This window comes from Astyanax mexicanus, chromosome 10, assembly GCF_023375975.1.
Source record: "Astyanax mexicanus isolate ESR-SI-001 chromosome 10, AstMex3_surface, whole genome shotgun sequence".
NCBI classification, from domain to species: domain Eukaryota; kingdom Metazoa; phylum Chordata; class Actinopteri; order Characiformes; family Acestrorhamphidae; genus Astyanax; species Astyanax mexicanus.
In genome coordinates this window covers 54029557-54052930 of record NC_064417.1, presented here as the reverse complement: position 1 = coordinate 54052930, position 23374 = coordinate 54029557, and the positions used below count along the sequence as shown (strand labels likewise).

The window sequence follows — 23374 nt, the reverse complement described above, 5'->3', positions numbered from 1 at the left end:
CGATTGGTGGTCCGCCAAAGTCAGATTTTTTTCCATAGACTTCCATTCACACTTTTTTCAAACGGCTCTAAAAGTCACAATTTTTGAGCTAGAACCACGAAATTCACAAGACGTACAGAACTTGCAGAGACGTTTCAGACGATATGCTGATCTCACCGATACGATTTACGGTTTTCGTAAAATTATCGTACGAACTTTCCCCATAGGAATGAATGGACGGAATGTTGGCCATCTCACACACACCAGCCGATCCTGCGCACGGCCCCCCTCTCTGCCCTGCTCCTCAGTACTGTATCTGTATGGAGAAGATACTGCTGAACACAACCCACACCAGAACCAATACCACACTACACACACAGCACACCACACACCCCACACCACACACAGTCCACACCACACCTTACACACATTCCACACCACACATACCCCACACCAAACACACTCAACCCCACACACTCCACACCACACATACCCCACACCACACACACTTTAAACCACACTTCAAACCACACATACCCCACACCACACACACTCCACACCACACAAACCCCACACCACACACACTTCAAACCCCACACACACTTTAAACCACACTTCAAACCACACATACCCCACAACACACACACTCCACACCACACAAACCCCACACCACACACACTTCAAACCCCACACCACACACACTTCACAGCTCATATACCCCACACCACACACACTCCACCCCACACATACCACACACAGTTCACACCACACATACCCCACACCACACACTTTAAACCACACACATTCCACAGCTCACATACCCCACACCACACACTCCACCCCACACATACCACACACTTCACACCCCACACCACACACTCCACACCACACATACCCCACACCACATACACTTTAAACCACACACAAACTGCACAGCTCATATACCCTACACCACACACACTCCACACCACACATACCCCACACCCCACACACTCCATACCACACACACACACTCCACAGCACACATACCCCACACCCCACACACTCCATACCACACACACTCCACAGCTCACATACCCCACACCACACACACTTCAAACCACACATACCCCACACCACACACACTCCACACCACACAAACCCCACACCACACACACTTCAAACCACACAAACCCCACACCACACACACTTCAAACCACACAAACCCCACACCACACACACTTCAAACCACACATACCCCACACCACACTCACTTCAAACCACACACACTTTAAACCACACTTCAAACCACACATACCCCACACCACACACACTCCACAAAACACAAACCCCACACCACACACACTTCAAACCCCACACCACACACACTTCAAACCACACATACCCCACACCACACTTCAATCCACACATACCCCACACCACACACACTCCACACCACACAAACCCCACACCACACACACACTTTAAACCACACACACTCCACAGCTCACATACCCCACACCACACACTCCACCCCACACATACCACACAGTTCACACCCCACACCACACACTCCACACCACACATACCCCACACCACATACACTTTAAACCACACACAAACTCCACAGCTCATATACCCCACACCACACACACTCCACACCACACATACCCCACACCCCACACACTCCATACCACACACACTCCACAGCACACATACCCCACACCCCACACACTCCATACCACACACACACTCCACAGCTCACATACCCCACACCACACACACTTCAAACCACACATACCCCACACCACACACACTCCACACCACACAAACCCCACACCACACACACTTCAAACCACACATACCCCACACCACACACACTTCAAACCACACAAACCCCACACCACACACACTTCAAACCACACATACCCCACACCACACACACTTCAATCCACGCATACCCCACACCACACACACTCCACACCACACAAACCCCACACCACACACACTTTAAACCACACACATTCCACAGCTCACATACCCCACACCACACACTCCACCCCACACATACCACACACTTCACACCCCACACCACACACTCCACACCACACATACCCCACACCACATACACTTTAAACCACACACAAACTCCACAGCTCATATACCCTACACCACACACACTCCACACCACACATACCCCACACCCCACACACTCCATACCACACACACACTCCACAGCACACACACCACACACACTCCATACCACACACACACTCCACAGCTCACATACCCCAAACCACACACACTTCAAACCACACATACCCCACACCACACACACTCCACACCACACAAACCCCACACCACACACACTTCAAACCACACAAACCCCACACCACACACACTTCAAACCACACAAACCCCACACCACACACACTTCAAACCACACATACCCCACACCACACTCACTTCAAACCACACATACCCCACACCACACTCACTTCAAACCACACATACCCCACACCACACACACTTCAAACCACACAAACCCCACACCACACACACTTCAAACCACACATACCCCACACCACACACACTTCAAACCACACATACCCCACACCACACACACTCCACAGCTCACATAGCCCACACCACACACACACACCACCCCACACATACCACACACAATTCACACCCCACACCACACACTCCACACCACACATACCACACACAGTTCACACCACACATACCCCACACCACACACACTCCACACCTGACACACACCCCACACTCCACCACACATACACCTGACACACACCCCACACTCCCACACTCCACCACACATACACCACACCACACACTCCACACCACATACACACCACACCATACATACTCCACCCCACACATACCACACACAGTTCACACCACACCTACCCCACACCACACACACTCCACACCTGACACACCCCACACCACACACACTCCATACCACACACACACACACTCCACCGCACACCCCACACCACACCACCCACTCTACACACCCCACAAACTCCACACCCAACACACTCCACACCACACACACTCTACAGTCCACACCACAACCAGTTAGCAACACCTTTGCCACACCACACCATGCTCTCCACTCACGCCCCACACCACACACGCTCAACACCACACACGCTCAACACCACACACGCTCAACACCACACACACTCTACAACCCACACCACAACCAGTTAGCAACACCTTAGCAACCACCTGGAAAATGTTGGCAACTGCCTAGCAATCACTTAGCAACCACTTTAGAAATTATAGCAACTGCCTAGCAACCAGTTAGCAACACCTTAGCAACCACCTGGAAAACATTAGCAACTGCCTAGCAACAGCTTAGCAACCACTTAGTAACCACATGGAAAACGTTAGCAACTGCCTAACAACCACTTAGCAACCACTTTAGAAATGATAGCAACTGCCTAGCAACCATGTGGAAAACGTTAGCAACTGCCTGGCAACCACTTTAGGAATGATAGCAACTGCCAAGCAACCACTTAGCAAACACTTAGCAACCACATGGAAAACGCTAGCAACTGCCTAGCAACCACTTAGCAAACACTTCAGAAATGATAGCAACTACCTAGCAACCAGTTAGCAACACCTTAGCAACCACCTAGAAAACATTAGCAACTGCCTAGCAACCAGTTAGCAACCACATGGAAGACGTTAGCAACGGCCTAACAACCACTTAGCAACCACTTTAGAAATGATAGCAACTGCCTAGCAACCACATCAAAAACGTTAGCAAGTGCCTAGCAACCACTAAGTAACCACTTTAGAAATGATAGCAACTGCCTAGCAACCACTTAGCAACACCTTAACAACCACTAGGAAAACATTAGCAACTGTCTATGAACCACTTAGCAACCACTTTAGAAATGATAGCAACTGCCTAGCAACCACTTAGCAACATCTTAGCAACCACTTTAGAAATTATAGCAACTTCCTAGCAACCAGTTAGCAACACCTTAGCAACCATGTGGAATATAAGAGCAACTGCCTAGCAACAGCTTAGCAACCACCTGGTATATGTTAGCAACCCGTTAGCAACAGCTTAACGTTTCTAGATTTTAGCATTTAACCAAACGTCTTTAGATTTCAGCGTTTAACCAAACGTTTTTAGATTTCCGCGTTTTTGGCATTTAGCTTTTAGCCAAAAGTTAACAGCATATCAACGACTCTTCACACTCTTCAGACAGAAACAGCTTAACAACCATTTAAACTTTTCAACGTTATTAGCGCTTTTTTCCAAGCCAACTTAAAGTTCGTTCACGAACTTTGCCTTTTCTAGTTATTATTATTATTCTCGGTAAATTCTATAAACAGTTTCTCGTCCTACAGTTTTCGAGCTAGAACCACCAAACTTCACAAGATGATAGAACCTATTGCCGCGGGGTGTGCTTGTGCTTTTCTAAGTGATCGGACCACCAGGGTCCGATCGGTGGTCCGCCAAAGTCAGATTTTTTCCCATAGACTTCCATTCACACTTTTTTCAAACTGCTCTAAAAGTCACAATTTTCAAGCTAGAACCACGAAATTCACAAGACATACAGAAGTTGCAGAGACGTTTCAGACGATATGCTGATCTCGCCGATACGATTTACGGTTTTCGTAAAATTATCGTACGAACTTTCCCCATAGGAATGAATGGGCGGAATGTTGGCCATCTCACACACACCAGCCGATCCTGCGCACGGCCCCCCTCTCTGCCCTGCTCCTCAGTACTGTATCTGTATGGAGAAGATACTGCTGAACACAACCCACACCAGAACCAATACAACACTACACACACACCACACTACAAACCCCACACCACACACAGTCCACACTACACCCTACACACATTCCACACCACACATACCCCACACCAAACACACTCCACCCCACACACTCCACACCACACATACACCACACCACACACACTTCAAACCACACATACCACACACACTCCACATCACACATACCCCACACCACACACTTTAAACCACACATACCCCACACCACACACACTCCACCTCACACATAGCACACACACACTCCACACCACACAAACCCCACACCACACACACTTTAAACCACACAAACTCCACACCACAAACACTTCAAACCACACAAACCCCACACCACACACACTTCAAACCACACATACCCAACACCACAAACACTCCACACCCCACACACTCCACCCCACACACAATTCATACCCCACACCACACACACTTTAAAACACACACACACTCCACAGCTCACATACCCCACACCACACACACTCCACCCCACCCCACACATACCACACACACTTCACACCGCACACTCCACACCACACATACCCCACACCACACACACTTTAAACCACACACACATTCCACAGATCATATACCCCACACCACACACACTCCACACCACACATACCCCACACACTCCATACAACACACACACTCCACAGCACACATACCCCACACCCCACACACTCCATACCACACACACACTCCACAGCTCACATACCCCACACCACTCACACTTCAAACCACACATACCCCACACCACACACACTCCACACCACACAAACTCCACACCACACACACTTCAAACCACACAAACCCCACACCACACACTTCAAACCACATACTCCACACCACACACACTTCAAACCACACATACCCCACACCACACACACTTTAAACCACACACACTCCACAGCTCACATAGCCCACACCACACACACTCCACCCCACACACAATTCATACCCCACACCACACACACACTCCACAGCTCACATACCCCACACCACACACACTCCACCCCACACATACCACACACACTTCACACCCCACACCACATACCCCACACCACACACACTTTAAACCACACACACACTCCACACACAGAGCTCATATACCGCACACACTCCACACCACACATACCCCACACCCCACACACTCCATACCACACACACATTCCACAGCTAACATACCCCACACCACACACACTCCACCCCACACATACCACACACTTCACACCACACATACCCCACACCACACACACTCCACACCTGACACACACCCCACACTCCACCACACATACACCACACCACACACTCCACACCACACACGCCCCACACCACACACGCTCAACACCACACACACCCAACACCACACACCCTCTACAACCCACACCACAACCAGTTAGCAACACCTTAGCAACCACCTGGAAAACGTTGGCAACTGCCTAGCAATCACGTAGCAACCACTTTAGAAATTATAGCAACTGCCTAGCAACCAGTTAGCAACACCTTAGCAACCACCTGGAAAACGTTAGCAACTGCCTAGCAACAGCTTAGCAACCACTTTAGAAATGACAGCAACTGCCTAGCAACCACTTAGTAACCACATGGAATACGTTAGCAACTGCCTAACAACCACTTAGCAACCACTTTAGAAATGATAGCAACGGCCTAGCAACCACGTGTAAAACGTTAGCAACTGCCTAGCAACCACTTTAGGAATGATAGCAACTGCCTAGCAACCACTTAGCAACACCTTAGCAACCACCCCGGATACCATAGCAACACCTTAGCAACCGCCTAGCAACACCTTAGCAACCACCCCGGATACCATAGCAACACCTTAGCAACCACCTAGCAACACCTTAGCAACCACCCCAGAAACCATAGCAACACCTTAGCAACCACCTAGCAACACCTTAGCAACCACCCTGGATACCATAGCAACACCTTAGCAACCACCTAGCAACACCTTAGCAACCACCCTGGCACACTCTTCAGACAGAAACAGCTTAACAACCATTTTAACTTTTCAACGTTATTAGCGCTCTTTTCCAAGCCAACTTAAAGTTCGTTCACGAACTTTGCCTTTTCTAGTTATTATTATTATTCTATAAACTTTTTATAAACAGTTTCTCCTCCTACAGTTTTCAAGCTAGAACCACCAAACTTCACAAGATGATAGAACCTATTGCCGCGGGGTGTGCTTGTGCTTTTCTAAGTGATCGGACCACCAGGGTCCGATCGGTGGTCCGCCAAAGTCAGATTTTTTCCCATAGACTTCCATTCACACTTTTTTCAAACGGCTCTAAAAGTCACAATTTTTGAGCTAGAACCACGAAATTCACAAGACATACAGAACTTGCAGAGACGTTTCAGACGATATGCTGATCTCACCGATACGATTTACGGTTTTCGTAAAATTATCGTACGAACTTTCCCCATAGGAATGAATGGGCGGAATGTTGGCCATCTCACACACACCAGCCGATCCTGCGCACGGCCCCCCTCTCTGCCCTGCTCCTCAGTACTGTATCTGTATGGAGAAGATACTGCTGAACACAACCCACACCAGAACCAATACAACACTACACACACCACACCACACATACACGCACACACCACACATACATCACACCACACACAGTCCACACCACACCTTACACACATTCCACACCACACATACCCCACACCAAACAAACTCCACCCCACACACTCCACACCACACATACCCCACACCACACACACTTTAAACCACACTTCAAACCACACATACCCCACACCACACACACTCCACACCACACAAACCCCACACCACACACACTTCAAACCCCACACCACACACACTTCAAACCACACATACCCCACACCACACACACTTCAATCCACACATACCCCACACCACACACACTCCACACCACACAAACCCCACACCACACACACACTTTAAACCACACACACTCCACAGCTCACATACCCCACACCACACACACTCCACACCACACATACCCCACACCCCACACACTCCACAGCACACATACCCCACACCCCACAAACTCCATACCACACACACTCCACAGCTCACATACCCCACACCACACACACTTCAAACCACACATACCCCACACCACACTCACTTCAAACCACACATACGCCACACCACACTCACTTCAAACCACACATACCCCACACCACACTCACTTCAAACCACACATACCCCACACCACACTCACTTCAAACCACATATACCCCACACCACACTCACTTCAAACCACACATACCCCACACCACACTCACTTCAAACCACACATACCCCACACCACACACACTTCAAACCACACAAACCCCACACCACACACACTTCAAACCACACATACCCCACACCACACACACTTCAAACCACACATACCCCACACCACACTCACTTCACACCACACAAACCCCACACCACACACACTTTAAATCACACACACTCCACAGCTCACATACCCCACACACTCCATACCACACAAACACTCCACAGCTCACATACCCCACACCACAAACACTTCAAACCACACATACCCCACACCACACACACTCCACACCACACAAACCCCACACCACACACACTTCAAACCACACAAACCCCACACCACACACACTTCAAACCACACACACCCCACACCACACTCACTTCAAACCACACATACCCCACACCACACTCACTTCAAACCACACATACCCCACACCACACACACTTCAAACCACACAAACCCCACATCACACACACTTCAAACCACACATACCCCACACCACACACACTTCAAACCACCCATACCCCACACCACACACACTCCACACCACACAAACCCCACACCACACACACTTTAAACCACACACACTCCACAGCTCACATAGCCCACACCACACACACTCCACCCCACACATACCACACACAATTCACACCCCACACCACACACTCCACACCACACACACTTTAAACCACACACACTTCACAGCTCATATACCCCACACCACACACACTTCACACCACACATACCCCACACCCCACACACTCCATACCACGCACACACTCCACAGCTCACATACCCCACACCATACACACTCCACCCCACACATACCACACACAGTTCACACCACACATACCCCACACCACACACACTCCACACCTGACACACACCCCACACTCCACCACACATACACCACACCACACACTCCACACCACATACACCCCACACCATACATACTCCACCCCACACATACCACACACAGTTCACACCACACCTACCCCACACCACACACACTCCACACCTGACACACCCCACACCACACACACTCCATACCACACACACACACTCCACCGCACACCCCACACCACACCACGTACTCTACACACCCCACAAACTCCACACCCAACACACTCCACACCACACACACTCTACAGTCCACACCACAACCAGTTAGCAACACCTTTGCCACACCACACCATGCTCTCCACACACGCCCCACACCACACACGCTCAACACCACACACGCTCAACACCACACACACTCTACAACCCACACCACAACCAGTTAGCAACACCTTAGCAACCACCTGGAAAACGTTAGCAACTGCCTAGCAATCACTTAGCAACCACTTTAGAAATTATAGCAACTGCCTAGCAACCAGTTAGCAACACCTTAGCAACCACTAGGAAAACGTTAGCAACTGCCTAGCAACCACTTAGCAACCACTTTAGAAATTATAGCAACTGCCTAGCAACCAGTTAGCAACACCTTAGCAACCACCTGGAAAACGTTAGCAACTGCCTAGCAACCACTTAGCAACACCTTAGCAACCACCTGGAAAACGTTAGCAACGGCCTAGCAACCACTTAGCAACCACTTTAGAAATTATAGCAACTGCCTAGCAACCAGTTAGCAACACCTTAGCAACCACCAGGAAAACGTTAGAAACAGCCTAGCAACAGCTTAGCAACCACATTAGAAACGATAGCAACTGCCTAGCAACCACTTAGCAACACCTTAGCAACCACTAGGAAAACGTAAGCAACTGTTTAGCAACCGCCTTGCAACCACTTAGCAACCATGTGTAATACATTAGCAAATAACTAGCAACCGCTTAGCAACAGCTTAGCAACCACCTGTAAGATGTTAGCAACTGCCTAGCAACCACTTTCAAGATTTTAGCATTTATCCAAATGTTTTTAGATTTCAGGGTTTAACCAAACATTTTTAGTTTTCAGCGTTTAACCAAACATTTTTAGATTTCAACGTTTAACCAAACGTTTTTAGATTTCCGTGTTTTTGGCATTTAGCGTTTAGCAACCATTTTAACTTTTTAACGTTATTAGCGTTCTTTTACAAGCCAACTTAAAGTTCGTTCACGAACTTTACCTTTTCTAGTTAAGTTGGCTTGGAAAAGCCAACTTATTGTTCTTCGTAATCTTCTTATTCCATTTTATTATTATTATTATTATTCTCTTCGCAAAATTTAATCACTATCTCCTCCTAGGGCTTTTAACGTAGAAACTCGAAACTTTACAGGATCGTCGGACCTATGCCCGATTAGGTTGCTTGTGCTTTTTGAAGCGATATATCGTACGGTTTTCGTAAAAACTTCGTAAACGTACGCTTTTTTTTCCCATAGGAATGAATTGGGGAGAATTTTGAACGGCCGTGAACGTCACAATTTTTGAGATACGAAGACGTAATTCAGCTGGTCTATAAAACTTACCGCGTTCTTTCCGAAAATATGCTTTACGAAATGATGCGACGTACGGTTTTCGTACAATTGTCGTACGAAGTTTTCCCATAGAAATGAATGCGGGGCCCAGAGTTCCATCTCGCACACGAGCAGCTCTGCGCACGGAACCCCTTCTCTCCCCTGCTCCTCTAGTACTGTGAGTGTATGGAGGAGCTGCTGTATGGAGCAGCTATCAGTCAAAAGTTTGGACACCCCGGCACCCCAGCCAAGGCTTAGCAACCACCTATTAACTGCTTAGCAACCACCTTAGCAACCACCTGGAAAACGTTAGCAACTGCCTAGCAACCACTTAGCAACCACCTGGAAAACGTTAGCAACTGCCTAGCAACCACTTAGCAACTGCCTAGCAACCACTTGGAAAACGTTAGCAACTGCCTAGCAACCACTTAGCAACTGCCTAGCAACCACCTGGAAAACGTTAGCAACTGCCTAACAACCACTTAGCAACCACCTGGAAAACGTTAGCAACTGCCTAGCAACCACTTAGCAGCTGCCTAGCAACCACCTGGAATATGTTAGCAACTACCTAGCAACCACTTAGCAACCACCTGGAAAATGTTAGCAACTGCCTAGCAACCACTTAGCAACTGCCTAGCAACCACTTGGAAAACGTTAGCAACTGCCTAGCAACCACTTAGCAACCACTTTAGAAACGATAGCAACTGCCTAGCAACCACTTAGCAACCACATGGAAAACGTTAGCAACTGCCTAGCAACCACTTAACAACACCTTAGCAACCACCTGGAAAACGTTAGCAACTGCCTAGCAACCACTTAGCAACTGCCTAGCAACCACTTGGAAAACGTTAGCAACTGCCTAGCAACCACTTAGCAACTGCCTAGCAACCACCTGGAATACGTTAGCAACTGCCTAGCAACCACTTAGCAACCACCTGGAAAACGTTAGCAACTGCCTAGCAACCACTGAGCAACCACCTGGAAAACGTTAGCAACTGCCTAGCAACCACTTAGCAACTGCCTAGCAACCACCTGGAATATGTTAGCAACTGCCTAGCAACCACTTAGCAACCACCTGGAAAACGTTAGCAACTGCCTAGCAACAACTTAGCAACTGCCTAGCAACCACCTGGAAAATGTTAGCAACTGCCTAGCAACCACTTAGCAACCACCTGGAAAACGTTAGCAACTGCCTAGCAACCACTTAGCAACTGCCTAGCAACCACTTGGAAAACGTTAGCAACTGCCTAGCAACCACTTAGCAACTGCCTAGCAACCACCTGGAAAACGTTAGCAACTGCCTAGCAACCACTTAGCAACTGCCTAGCAACCACCTGGAAAACGTTAGCAACTGCCTAGCAACCACTTAGCAACCACCTGGAAAACGTTAGCAACTGCCTAGCAACCACTTAGCAACTGCCTAGCAACCACTTGGAAAACGTTAGCAACTGCCTAGTAACCACTTAGCAACTGCTTAGCAACCACCTGGAAAACGTTAGCAACTGCCTAGCAACCACTTAGCAACTGCCTAGCAACCACCTGGAATACGTTAGCAACTGCCTAGCAACCACTTAGCTACCACCTTGAAAACGTTAGCAACTGCCTAGCAACAACTTAGCAACTGCCTAGCAACCACCTGGAAAACGTTAGCAACTGCCTAGCAACCACTTAGCAACCACCTGGAAAACGTTAGCAACTGCCTAGCAAGCACTTAGCAACTGCCTAGCAATCACTTGGAAAACGTTAGCAACTGCCTAGCAACCACTTAGCAACTGCCTAGCAACCACCTGGAAAACGGTAGCAACTGCCTAGCAACCACTTAGCAACCACCTGGAAAACGTTAGCAACTGCCTAGCAACCACTTAGCAGCTGCCTAGCAACCACCTGGAATATGTTAGCAACTACCTAGCAACCACTTAGCAACCACCTGGAAAATGTTAGCAACTGCCTAGCAACCACTTAGCAACTGCCTAGCAACCACTTGGAAAACGTTAGCAACTGCCTAGCAACCAGTTAGCTACACTTTAGCCACCACTTGGAAAACGTTAGCAACTGCTTAGCAACCACCTAGCAACCACTTAGCAACCATGTGGAATATGTTAGCAACTGCCTAGCAATTGCTTAGCAACACCTAAGCAACCACCTGGAAAACGTTAGCAACTGCATAGCAAACGCTTATCAACCACTTTAGAAATGATCACAACTGCCTAGCAACCACTAAGCAACCATTTTTACTTTTCAACGTTATCAGCGTACTTTTCCAAGCCAACTTAAAGTTCGTTCACGAACTTTGCCTTTTCTAGTTATTATTATTATTCTCTTCGCAAAATTTAATCACTATCTCCTCCTAGGGCTTTTAACGTAGAAACTCGAAACTTTACAGGATCGTCGGACCTATGCCCGATTAGGTTGCTTGTGCTTTTTGAAGCGATATATCGTACGGTTTTCGTAAAAACTTCGTAAACGTACGCTTTTTTTTCCCATAGGAATGAATGGGAGAGAATTTTGAACGGCCGTGAACGTCACAATTTTTGAGATATGAAGACGTAATTCGGCTGGTCTATAAAACTTACCGCGTTCTTTCCGAAAATATGCTTTACGAAATGATGCGACGTACGGTTTTCGTACAATTGTCGTACGAAGTTTTCCCATAGAAATGAATGGGGGGCCCAGAGTTCCATCTCACACACGAGCAGCTCTGCGCACGGAACCCCTTCTCTCCCCTGCTCCTCCAGTACTGTGAGTGTATGGAGGAGCTGCTGTATGGAGCAGCTATCAGTCAAAAGTTTGGACACCCCGGCACCCCAGCCAGGGCTTAGCAACCACCTAATAACTGCTTAGCAACCACCTTAGCAACCACCTGGAAAACGTTAGCAACTGCCTAGCAACCACGTAGCAACACCTTAGCAACCACCTGGAAAATGTTAGCAACTGCCTAGCAACCACTGAGCAACCACCTGGAAAACGTTAGCAACTGCCTAGCAACCACTTAGCAACTGCCTAGCAACCACCTGGAATACGTTAGCAACTGCCTAGCAACCACTTAGCAACCACCTGGAAAACGTTAGCAACTGCCTAGCAACAACTTAGCAACTGCCTAGCAACCACCTGGAAAATGTTAGCAACTGCCTAGCAACCACTTAGCAACCACCTGGAAAACGTTAGCAACTGCCTAGCAACCACTTAGCAACTGCCTAGCAACCACTTGGAAAACGTTAGCAACTGCCTAGCAACCACTTAGCAACTGCCTAGCAACCACCTGGAAAACGTTAGCAACTGCCTAGCAACCACTTAGCAACTGCCTAGCAACCACCTGGAAAACGTTAGCAACTGCCTAGCAACCACTTAGCAACCACCTGGAAAACGTTAGCAACTGCCTAGCAACCACTTAGCAACTGCCTAGCAACCACTTGGAAAACGTTAGCAACTGCCTAGCAACCACTTAGCAACTGCCTAGCAACCACCTGGAAAACGTTAGCAACTGCCTAGCAACCACTTAGCAACCACCTGGAAAACGTTAGCAACTGCCCAGCAACCACTTAGCAACTGCCTAGCAACCACTTGGAAAACGATAGCAACTGCCTAGCAACCACTTAGCAACTGCCTAGCAACCACCTGGAATACGTTAGCAACTGCCTAGCAACCACTTAGCAACCACCTGGAAAACGTTAGCAACTGCCTAGCAACCACTGAGCAACCACCTGGAAAACGTTAGCAACTGCCTAGCAACCACTTAGCAACTGCCTAGCAACCACCTGGAATACGTTAGCAACTGCCTAGCAACCACTTAGCAACCACCTTGAAAACGTTAGCAACTGCCTAGCAACAACTTAGCAACTGCCTAGCAACCACCTGGAAAACGTTAGCAACTGCCTAGCAACCACTTAGCAACCACCTGGAAAACGTTAGCAACTGCCTAGCAACCACTTAGCAACTGACTAGCAATCACTTGGAAAACGTTAGCAACTGCCTAGCAACCACTTAGCAACTGCCTAGCAACCACCTGGAAAACGTTAGCAACTGCCTAGCAACCACTTAGCAACCACCTGGAAAACGTTAGCAACTGCCTAGCAACCACTTAGCAGCTGCCTAGCAACCACCTGGAATATGTTAGCAACTACCTAGCAACCACTTAGCAACCACCTGGAAAATGTTAGCAACTGCCTAGCAACCACTTAGCAACTGCCTAGCAACCACTTGGAAAACGTTAGCAACTGCCTAGCAACCAGTTAGCTACACTTTAGCCACCACTTGGAAAACGTTAGCAACTGCTTAGCAACCACCTAGCAACCACTTAGCAACCATGTGGAATATGTTAGCAACTGCCTAGCAATTGCTTAGCAACACCTAAGCAACCACCTGGAAAACGTTAGCAACTGCATAGCAAACGCTTATCAACCACTTTAGAAATTATCACAACTGCCTAGCAACCACTAAGCAACCATTTTAACTTTTCAACGTTATTAGCGTACTTTTCCAAGCCAACTTAAAGTTCGTTCACGAACTTTGCCTTTTCTAGTTATAATTGATGTGTTTGATGTTTGAAGTGTTTGATGTGTTTGATGTTGCTCAGATGGTTTTTATCTGTTATCTGCTGCAGGTTACTATGTGGGGATGTGTCTCGCTGCTCCAGAGGAGAATCTTTTCTCCATCCATTCAGCAAGTTCAGGATGGCAGCTGTATTTCGGACTCTCTGCGACTCTACAGCTCTTCAGTGTAGCTCTGGTGTTTTACTGGTCCAGGAACGGTTGGTCGAATCATCCGATTTCTCACACCCTCAGTAAATTCGCCCTCCCTCAGTCCAGCTGGAGATCCGTCGCCTCCTCCATCAACACCGAGTTCCGGCGCATCGAGAAATTCGCCACCGGGCCGCCTGATGCCAGAGTGATCGTTACTGATACCTGGGTGATGAAGGTGACGGTGTACCGCCTGCACGTCACGCTGCAGCAAGATGCGCACCTGACCGTCATCGACTCAAAACAGCACGACATGTCCCCGGATTCAGGAACTCCAGTTCAGATCCTCACGCTCAGAGTCGCCAGCATCAACCCCAACATCAAATCTTTTGATATACGGTACGTTTAATCATGAATTAACCTCAGATTTACAGTCATTTATACAGTTTCCGACACCCCACCAACAGTCTATCACTCTATCTTCCTCCTGCCTGGTTTAAACAGCAGCAGATCTTCTGAATATATCTACACTGATGGGCGTGGTGTTCTGGAAATGAGGTGTGTTCAGGTACATTTCTGGAGTTTTATCTTGTTTATCTTGGTAACAGAAAACACAGGAGCTCCACTGACTGAATACAACCTAGACAGACGCCAACAGTCAGACGTTCATCGCTATCTCGTTAACACAGGCGCTGTGCCGAGCCGAGCGTACACCCCCACTTATTACACACACATGAACACACAGCAGCACAAACCCAACTTTTACATCAACAATAAACAGAATAGTAAATAAAATAACATTGCTGTTCCCGTAAATGAGCTGCTGGAGCTCCTTCACAGCGTCAACCAGCAGCTCAGTTTCCTCTGCTGAGAAGAGTTTGTTGAACACGTCCAGGTAGCTGCACCGTTACAATAGCAATCCACCAAAGTCAGAGCTCACCTGATCTACTCTTAAAGAGAATGATGAGCAAGAGACACTCTGATTGGTTTATTATTTCATGTTACGCCCAAAATTAAACACATCCATCCATCCATGGTGTACTTTTCCCGTCGTTACGATAACAAAAATAGCACGGTTGACTGCAGATGGCTAAAAAAGGGCCCCTTGTGTCTTAACGTCCTGTAATATTAATAATCTGTTGTTGTTTTTTTTTTTTTCTTCAGGTTAAATTCTACAGAGTACGCAGAGTTGCGTGAGAAACTGCACTCTCCAATCAGAAACGCGGCTAACGTGGTCGTGCACTTGACTCTCAGCGAACTGTTCTTGGAGACGTTTAAATCTCAGGTGGAGATGAATCAAGTTTACAGACACACAAGTGGACAGGTGAGATAATAAATATACCACTGTTAGATATTTAGCAATGCTGTGCAGGGTTCATACACTTTTCAATTTATCAATTTTCATGACTTTTTTATGACTTTTTTTGCGGCAAATTTTAATGAACATACGATCTTTAAAACATCAGTACAGACATAGAAAAAATTTAAAACTAAAAATTCATGTCAAATTGGTTATAATAGTCCTATCTCTCACTTAAAATTAATTAAAAAGACTTATATCTCATTTTTAATAGCTAAATAACATGTATGCATATTTTGCACATCTCTGATTTTTTAAATTTCCATGACTTTTTAAAACTTTTGGGGTGTTTTTATCTTTTTTTTCTCTAGGCCTGGAAATTGCTATTTTTAAACTCCGTGACTTTTCCAGGTTTTTCATGACCGTATGAACCCTGGCTTTGATCAAATGAACAGAAATTGTTTTATTACGGCATTAATTACTGCATTAATAACACTTTTGAGTTTTGAGTTCAACACAGTGAATCTTCTGCACATTCTTCACTCCCAACCAGAGTTGTTCAAAATTTATAACTGAATTAAAAATAAAAACTCCAATAAAATTTGTGAATTTGAAGTTGATTTAAGATTGCAAACAGGAAGCAGAATTGCAGTTCAAGTTTAAAAAGCAGGAAGTGGGATTAAAATTGCATTAAATCCAAATAAATTCATAATTACATAAAGAAGTTGTATTTAACACTGAAGCTTTACAGTATACATTACACGTGATTACATGGCAATTACAATAATTACAATTGCGATATTATAAAATAAGAGTTATATTATTGTTAGCACTGAGTGAGTGGGGAAAACCTCAACCTCAGAACCACAGACTATCGCTAAATAAACTGAGCAGAAATACAAAATACTTTCTAACCTAAAGCTAAAATAGCTTGTTTTGTTAGGTTGCGAATCACAAAAAATGTCCAAAACAGATTTGCAATCTAATACAACACTAGTTTGTGGCCTCGGTTGCTCGATCCTGCCGCTTTGCGCTCTATAACATCAGGAAAATTAGACCGTTCTTGACGCAACAGGCCACCCAACTCCTGGTACAAGCGGTCGTCATCTCACGCCTCGACTACTGCAACGCCCTGCTAACAGACCTACCAGCCTGTGTAGTAAAACCACTCCAGATGATCCAGAATGCAGCAGCACGTCTGGTCTTCAACCAACCAAAACGGGCACGTCACCCCGCTGCTCATTGAGCTCCATTGGCTACCAGTTGATGCATCAAAATCAAAGCTCTTACAATCGCCTACAAGGTGATACAGAACAGCTCCTTCCTACCTGCACTCGCTCCTGAAGGCTTACGCTACCTCCCGGCCGCTGCGCTCCTCCAATGAACGTCGCCTCGCTTTACCAAACAAACACTCACACAAAGCAATCCAGACTGTTCTCATACAGAGTTCCCCAATGGTGGAACAAACTACCTTCCACTACCAGATCAGGAGAATCTCTCACTATCTTTAATAAACTCCTGAAGACAGAGCTCTTCAAAGAGCTCTTACTCTCCTAACACCTCTAACTAACTACCTTCTACTACCAGATCAGGAGAATCTCTCACTATCTTTAAGAAACTCCTGAAGACAGAGCTCTTCAAAGAGCACTTACTCTCCTAACACCTCTAACACACTAACTACTTCTAACCTCATTTCCTTCTTCCCCTCCTTCACTTCTCTATCCCTATATTTCCCTTCGACCTCCTTTAAGCCCTATCTAAAAATGGGTTATCTAAATTCCTATTACTTTTGTACTTCATTATTGTAAGTCGCTTTGGACAAAAGCGTCTGCCAAATGAAATGTAATGTAGTTTAATGAACCTGTAGTCCTATAGATATTGTTTAAAAACAGTAAAAACTTTACATTTACCTTTTCTGTAGGGCTGCACGATGCTGGAAACAATTTGACATTGCAAATGTTCTTTTTTCCGACGATATATATCGCAATATTAAACAATGTAGGGCACGTGACGTCACCAGCCTCGCCCCCACCCGTGCGTTGTCTCGCATCCGGACCAATCAAGAGCTGAGTCAGCGCCGAGCTCTCAAAACCCGAGAAAACAGCAAAATAACAGTAATCTGCCCTTTAATCAGCATTTAAATGTCTTTTTTAAAAGGTAAATAAGAGCATTTGTCTGTGCTGGACTGAGAAGCACAGCTTTCCACACGTGCTCACGTTTACATGCACGTGCCCAAGAATGTGGATGGAGGCCATGTGTGCGGTTACCTCGTGTTTACTCCTGCCCCTCGCGCTTCTCAGGCAGCAGCAGCCTGTCACTCACACAGACACAGAGACAGCGCTGTGTATCTACTACTTGTGTCAAGAATCAAAACATAAAACATTGCAACATGACGTGTTTGATTTAATTGCCTTAAGTGACATCACACATCCTGCAGTGTGACTATTGCGCATGTGCACATCGCCATGACGACGCTTAAATGATATATTGTGCAGCACTAGTTTCCTGCCTTTAATCGTTAATCATTTTAGAGATGCTAGAGACCTAGAGATGCTGTAAACAGATAAAGACTGGTTAATAAACAGGTATAGTATAAATTACATATAATTTCTGATTATTTTCTGATTAATTTGTGTATTTTCTCCCTCAGGAACTGGAGCCCTGTATCGGCTGTATGCAGGTCAGCGCTAACGTTAAGCTGGTGAGGCTGTGCAGGGACGAGGGCGAGTGCCAGCAGTGCTACTGCAGACCCATGTGGTGCCTGGTGTGCATGGGGAAGTGGTTCGCCAGCCGGCAGGACCAGACCCGGCCCGAGACCTGGCTCAGCAGCACTGTGGCCTGCCCCACCTGCAGGGCTAAATTCTGTGTGCTGGATATCTGTCTGGTAGAATAAATACATGCTACCCACTGATCTACAGAGAGACATTTATACAGTTATAAATTTATAATAAAAAAACATGTAAAATAAACCTGTTTTCAAACCTACAAGTCGTCTACAGACAAATAAAAACTGTACAGATATATTTGCCATTATATTTTCTGATCCTCCTTTCTGATCTGGAAATATTTGATAAATAATGAATCACTTGCTGCTGTGCTTGCTTCTGATTTTGTAAAAACTGGAAACATTTTAATAAATATTATTATGATATGTGATACTCTCTAAAATTATTTCTGAATAAAATTATGTCAGGTTTTTTAATTCATAATGTTTATTTAATATCTGAATGAAACAGGTAAGTTTTAAAATAAACACAAATATGTTCCTCATAAATGCCCAGCAATGTACATTAGCATTTTTTTAAGTTTAAGACTGAATAAACATATATATATATATATATCCTACATAGTAAATGAACAGTGAAGTGATCTATCAGATTATGAAGGAACACATAATGAATCATGTAGTAACTTAAAAACAGTGTTAAACAAACTAAAATACTCTGTGAAGTATTTAGATACTCTTATCTGGGGAGCTGTTTGTTAACTTGTGGTTTCTGAGGCTGGAAACTCTGGTGAACTTATCCTGGGGCAGTCCTGATGAGTGCCAGTTTCATCCTTACACTGTTTTTAAGGGTCTTTTTTTAAGTTATTTTTTCGGATTTCGGAAAGTAATTATTTTCTTTACTTTAACTGATGCTCTCAGACACATTAAGAGACAAGAAATTCAAGTAATTAACTCTTGATGAGTTCAGCACAGCTGTTAACTGAAAGCCTGAATTCCAGGAGACTCTACCTCATAAAACTGACTGAGAAAATCCAGCAGAGATGTTCAGAACTGATCATCTAAACAAGAGGAGATACTTTGAAGAAACTAAAATATAAAACATATTCTGGTTTAGCACTTTTTTGTTTATTTATTTTTTTTTCTCATAGTTTAGAGGACTTAAGTATTAATCTACAATGCAGAACATTTTAAAATGTTGAGAAACATTAACAGTTAAAACACTTAACCTGTTAAAATTAATAAACTTTTTAATGAACATTTTGCAAGTTCAATAATTGAGTAATGAATTAAAAAAATATATATGATTATGGTTATGTTTAGAATTAGGTATAATATTAGTTTAAGGGTATAATATAGAATTAAAATCACATTTTACAGTTTTGTAGATTTTTTACGGTTATATTAGATTTAGGTTTGAGGAGTCGACTCTTGGTGAATCGATTCTTTAGACGAGTCGCCTGCACTCTTTACTTTCCGCCGCTAGATGTCGCTACTGCACAGCGCAGTAATAACAGAGCAGAGGGGGCGTGTCCCTGAGATCAGAATATAAAATATATTCCAAAACCTGAACAAATAATTTAGCTAAAATACTACATATGTGTTCCTGGTAATGCAATTATTAATAACTTATAGAGATTTTTTTTAAATTAATATACTTCTGCTAAACAGTAAATAATTACCAATGTAAAATTATTGCATTACACGATCCTTATTAACCAGCTAGTTTACCAGTATAGCATATATTTAACTTAAATAACCAGCAAACAACCAGTTTATACCATTTGTAACAGGTGATTTTGGGATCAGAGTTAGTAAAGAAACACATTTTTTGAATCAGAGCTATAAATTATTATCAAATTGACTGGAATTTGCCCCAAAAACTGTATCATAATGCATAAATACATCATATACAGCTCTGGAAAAACATAAGCGCACGTAAAAATGATGAGTTTTTCATTTTACCAAATTAAAAACCTCTGGAATATAATCAAGAGGAAGATGGATGATCACAAGCCATCAAACCACCAAACTGAACTGCTTGAATTTTTGCACCAGGAGTAAAGCAGCATAAAGTTTAGAGACCGACCGATATGGGTTTTTCTAAGGCCGATGCCGATACCGATCATTAGTGGTCAGAGTCAGCCGATGGCCGATGTGACCTGCCGATTTTTAGGGCCGATATGCTATCGTATTATATTTATTTGGCATGCTTAAAATCATACTAGTAAGAGGAGGAACAACAGTTGTAAACTTCACACAATTTATTGAAAATAAGGTTAGCATTTTATAGTGACTTTAATGTTACTATATCACTATATGTTAATAAAAAAAATATTAATTTTATTTAGATTGTATTATCCATAACATTTTATTTTATTCATTATATAACATATGTTCTATATACACTATATATTCATGTTTATAGTAGAAATATTATGTTGGCTATTATATAAAATTTACTGTAGGGGCCTACTAATTAACAAATGTATGACTTGTTGCAGTCTGTTAGTCTATTAATTATTCATTTTAATATGTTTAACAGAGTGCAAGAAGACTTCCATAATGTGACCACTTTAGATAGTTACTCCAAAACGGCAAAGCTCATTTCTTCTTCAACTCCATGCAGTTGAAAACGAATGGACATGGGAGGACAATGTTATAAAATGTTCACATTAGGGCTGCAGCTATTATTTTACAAAAATGGGTGACGTTTAAATTAAGAATAAAATTATAAATAATGCAAAAACAGACAGGTGCTGTAATTTAAATATAGCTTTATCTGTTTTTTTTTCTTCTTCAAATGAGCTCCTTAGCCAGAGAAACGCGTCTCATCAGCTGTACTGGAGGTTCGGTGCGTGAGCGGAAAATGAGTTGAGAAAGCTGAAGAGCGCGGACTTTATAGGTTCAGGATAAAATGAGCTTTTATCAGAAAAGTCTGGAGGGGGTTCTAAAGTAGAACCCGACAAAACAGAAAATTCTGCTCATCGTTTCATTTAATATCTAACAGCGCAAACCGCTTTAAACGGGTGAGTTTTACAGCAGAACAGCAGGAGGCGGCACTAACGCCGGTTACTAACGCCGTCACTTTTTTCAGTAACGAGTAATCTAACTAATTACTATGACTGTAACTATAACGCCGTTACCATTTCCGACACCCCGTTACTGCACGTTACTTTAGCAGCTCTATGAACTTTTTTTTTTTATTTCGCTTTGCCCTGGTTAACCCCTCCTCTGTCCGGTGAACTTGAGCTTCTGGCCGCTGTGCCTGTGGTTTGGCGTGATGAAGTGAGGCACAATTGTGACGATTTGCGTGCTCTAATCAATTCAGTGATTGCCGTGGACAGCCCAAGTTCCGAATTAAGGACGTTAAGCTCTTTTTAGCTGCTCCGGTTTTTGTGGTGCTGCTGCTTTCTATTTTAGAGCTTAGATTCTCTGCCCGAATCCCACCTGACCTGAGGACCGACCCGAAATCAGGCTCCTATTTTTATTTTATATAAAGCTCTGGTGTGATAATCACAATGTTGCTAAGTAACCAATTATTATTGTTCACTAAAGCGAACGAAATAGCGAAAATTGAAAGTGAAAAACATTTGTGTTAACTGAATCTAATAAAAACGGTAATTAAAAGGAAAAACATAACTATCTCGAACTGTATTTTGTGTTTATAAAACTAACTAAAACGAACTGAAATTACTGATAGAATACCCTCATTTTTGTGTTTAATTTATTTATAAGCGCTGTTGTACAGCGGAGTTGTACAGCGGGAGTTGTTGTGCCGAGCGCGCGGCACTCGTGGTCCGTTAGTTCTTGTGTAAAGCGCTCGCGCTAGCAAGCCCACCCTAAAATGAACAGAAAAAATAAAAACAAAATAAAATTAAACTATAATAAAAATGAAAACTGTAATCACGTAGCTCTGGGCGCACGTGAACGCCTCCGCGTTTGACTTGCAGCATTGTGTGTAGCTGTTCTTAAAAATCATTTCAATTAAATAATAGTTCTATGCTTCTATGTTACAGTGTTAATTAACATAATTCTGATTATATTTCGCTCATTCAATCAGCCCGAAAACAGACAGTTTATGGGGCGGATCGGGTCAGGCTCATAATGACAGTTTATGGTTCGGGCTTGGGCAGAATGTGCACG

The 23374-nt window shown here is 44.6% G+C and overlaps 1 protein-coding gene across 7 annotated transcripts in view; it reads left to right on the top strand.

Annotated features, from left to right (window-relative positions):
- Positions 1-23374, top strand: part of tmem129 (transmembrane protein 129, E3 ubiquitin protein ligase) — a 203309-nt gene that overhangs the window by 25003 nt on the left and 154932 nt on the right. For 2 of the 7 annotated variants that reach the window (XM_049484145.1, XM_049484144.1), the window contains exon 2: positions 15128-15602. In XM_049484145.1, the coding sequence (XP_049340102.1) occupies positions 15128-15602 (475 nt within the window). Of the gene's footprint in view, positions 1-15127; positions 15603-15707; positions 15772-16367; positions 16528-19153; positions 19660-23374 lie in introns of those variants that run through there. The other 5 variants (XM_049484143.1, XM_022683620.2, XM_007236478.4 and 2 more) reach the window with 5 other exon arrangements.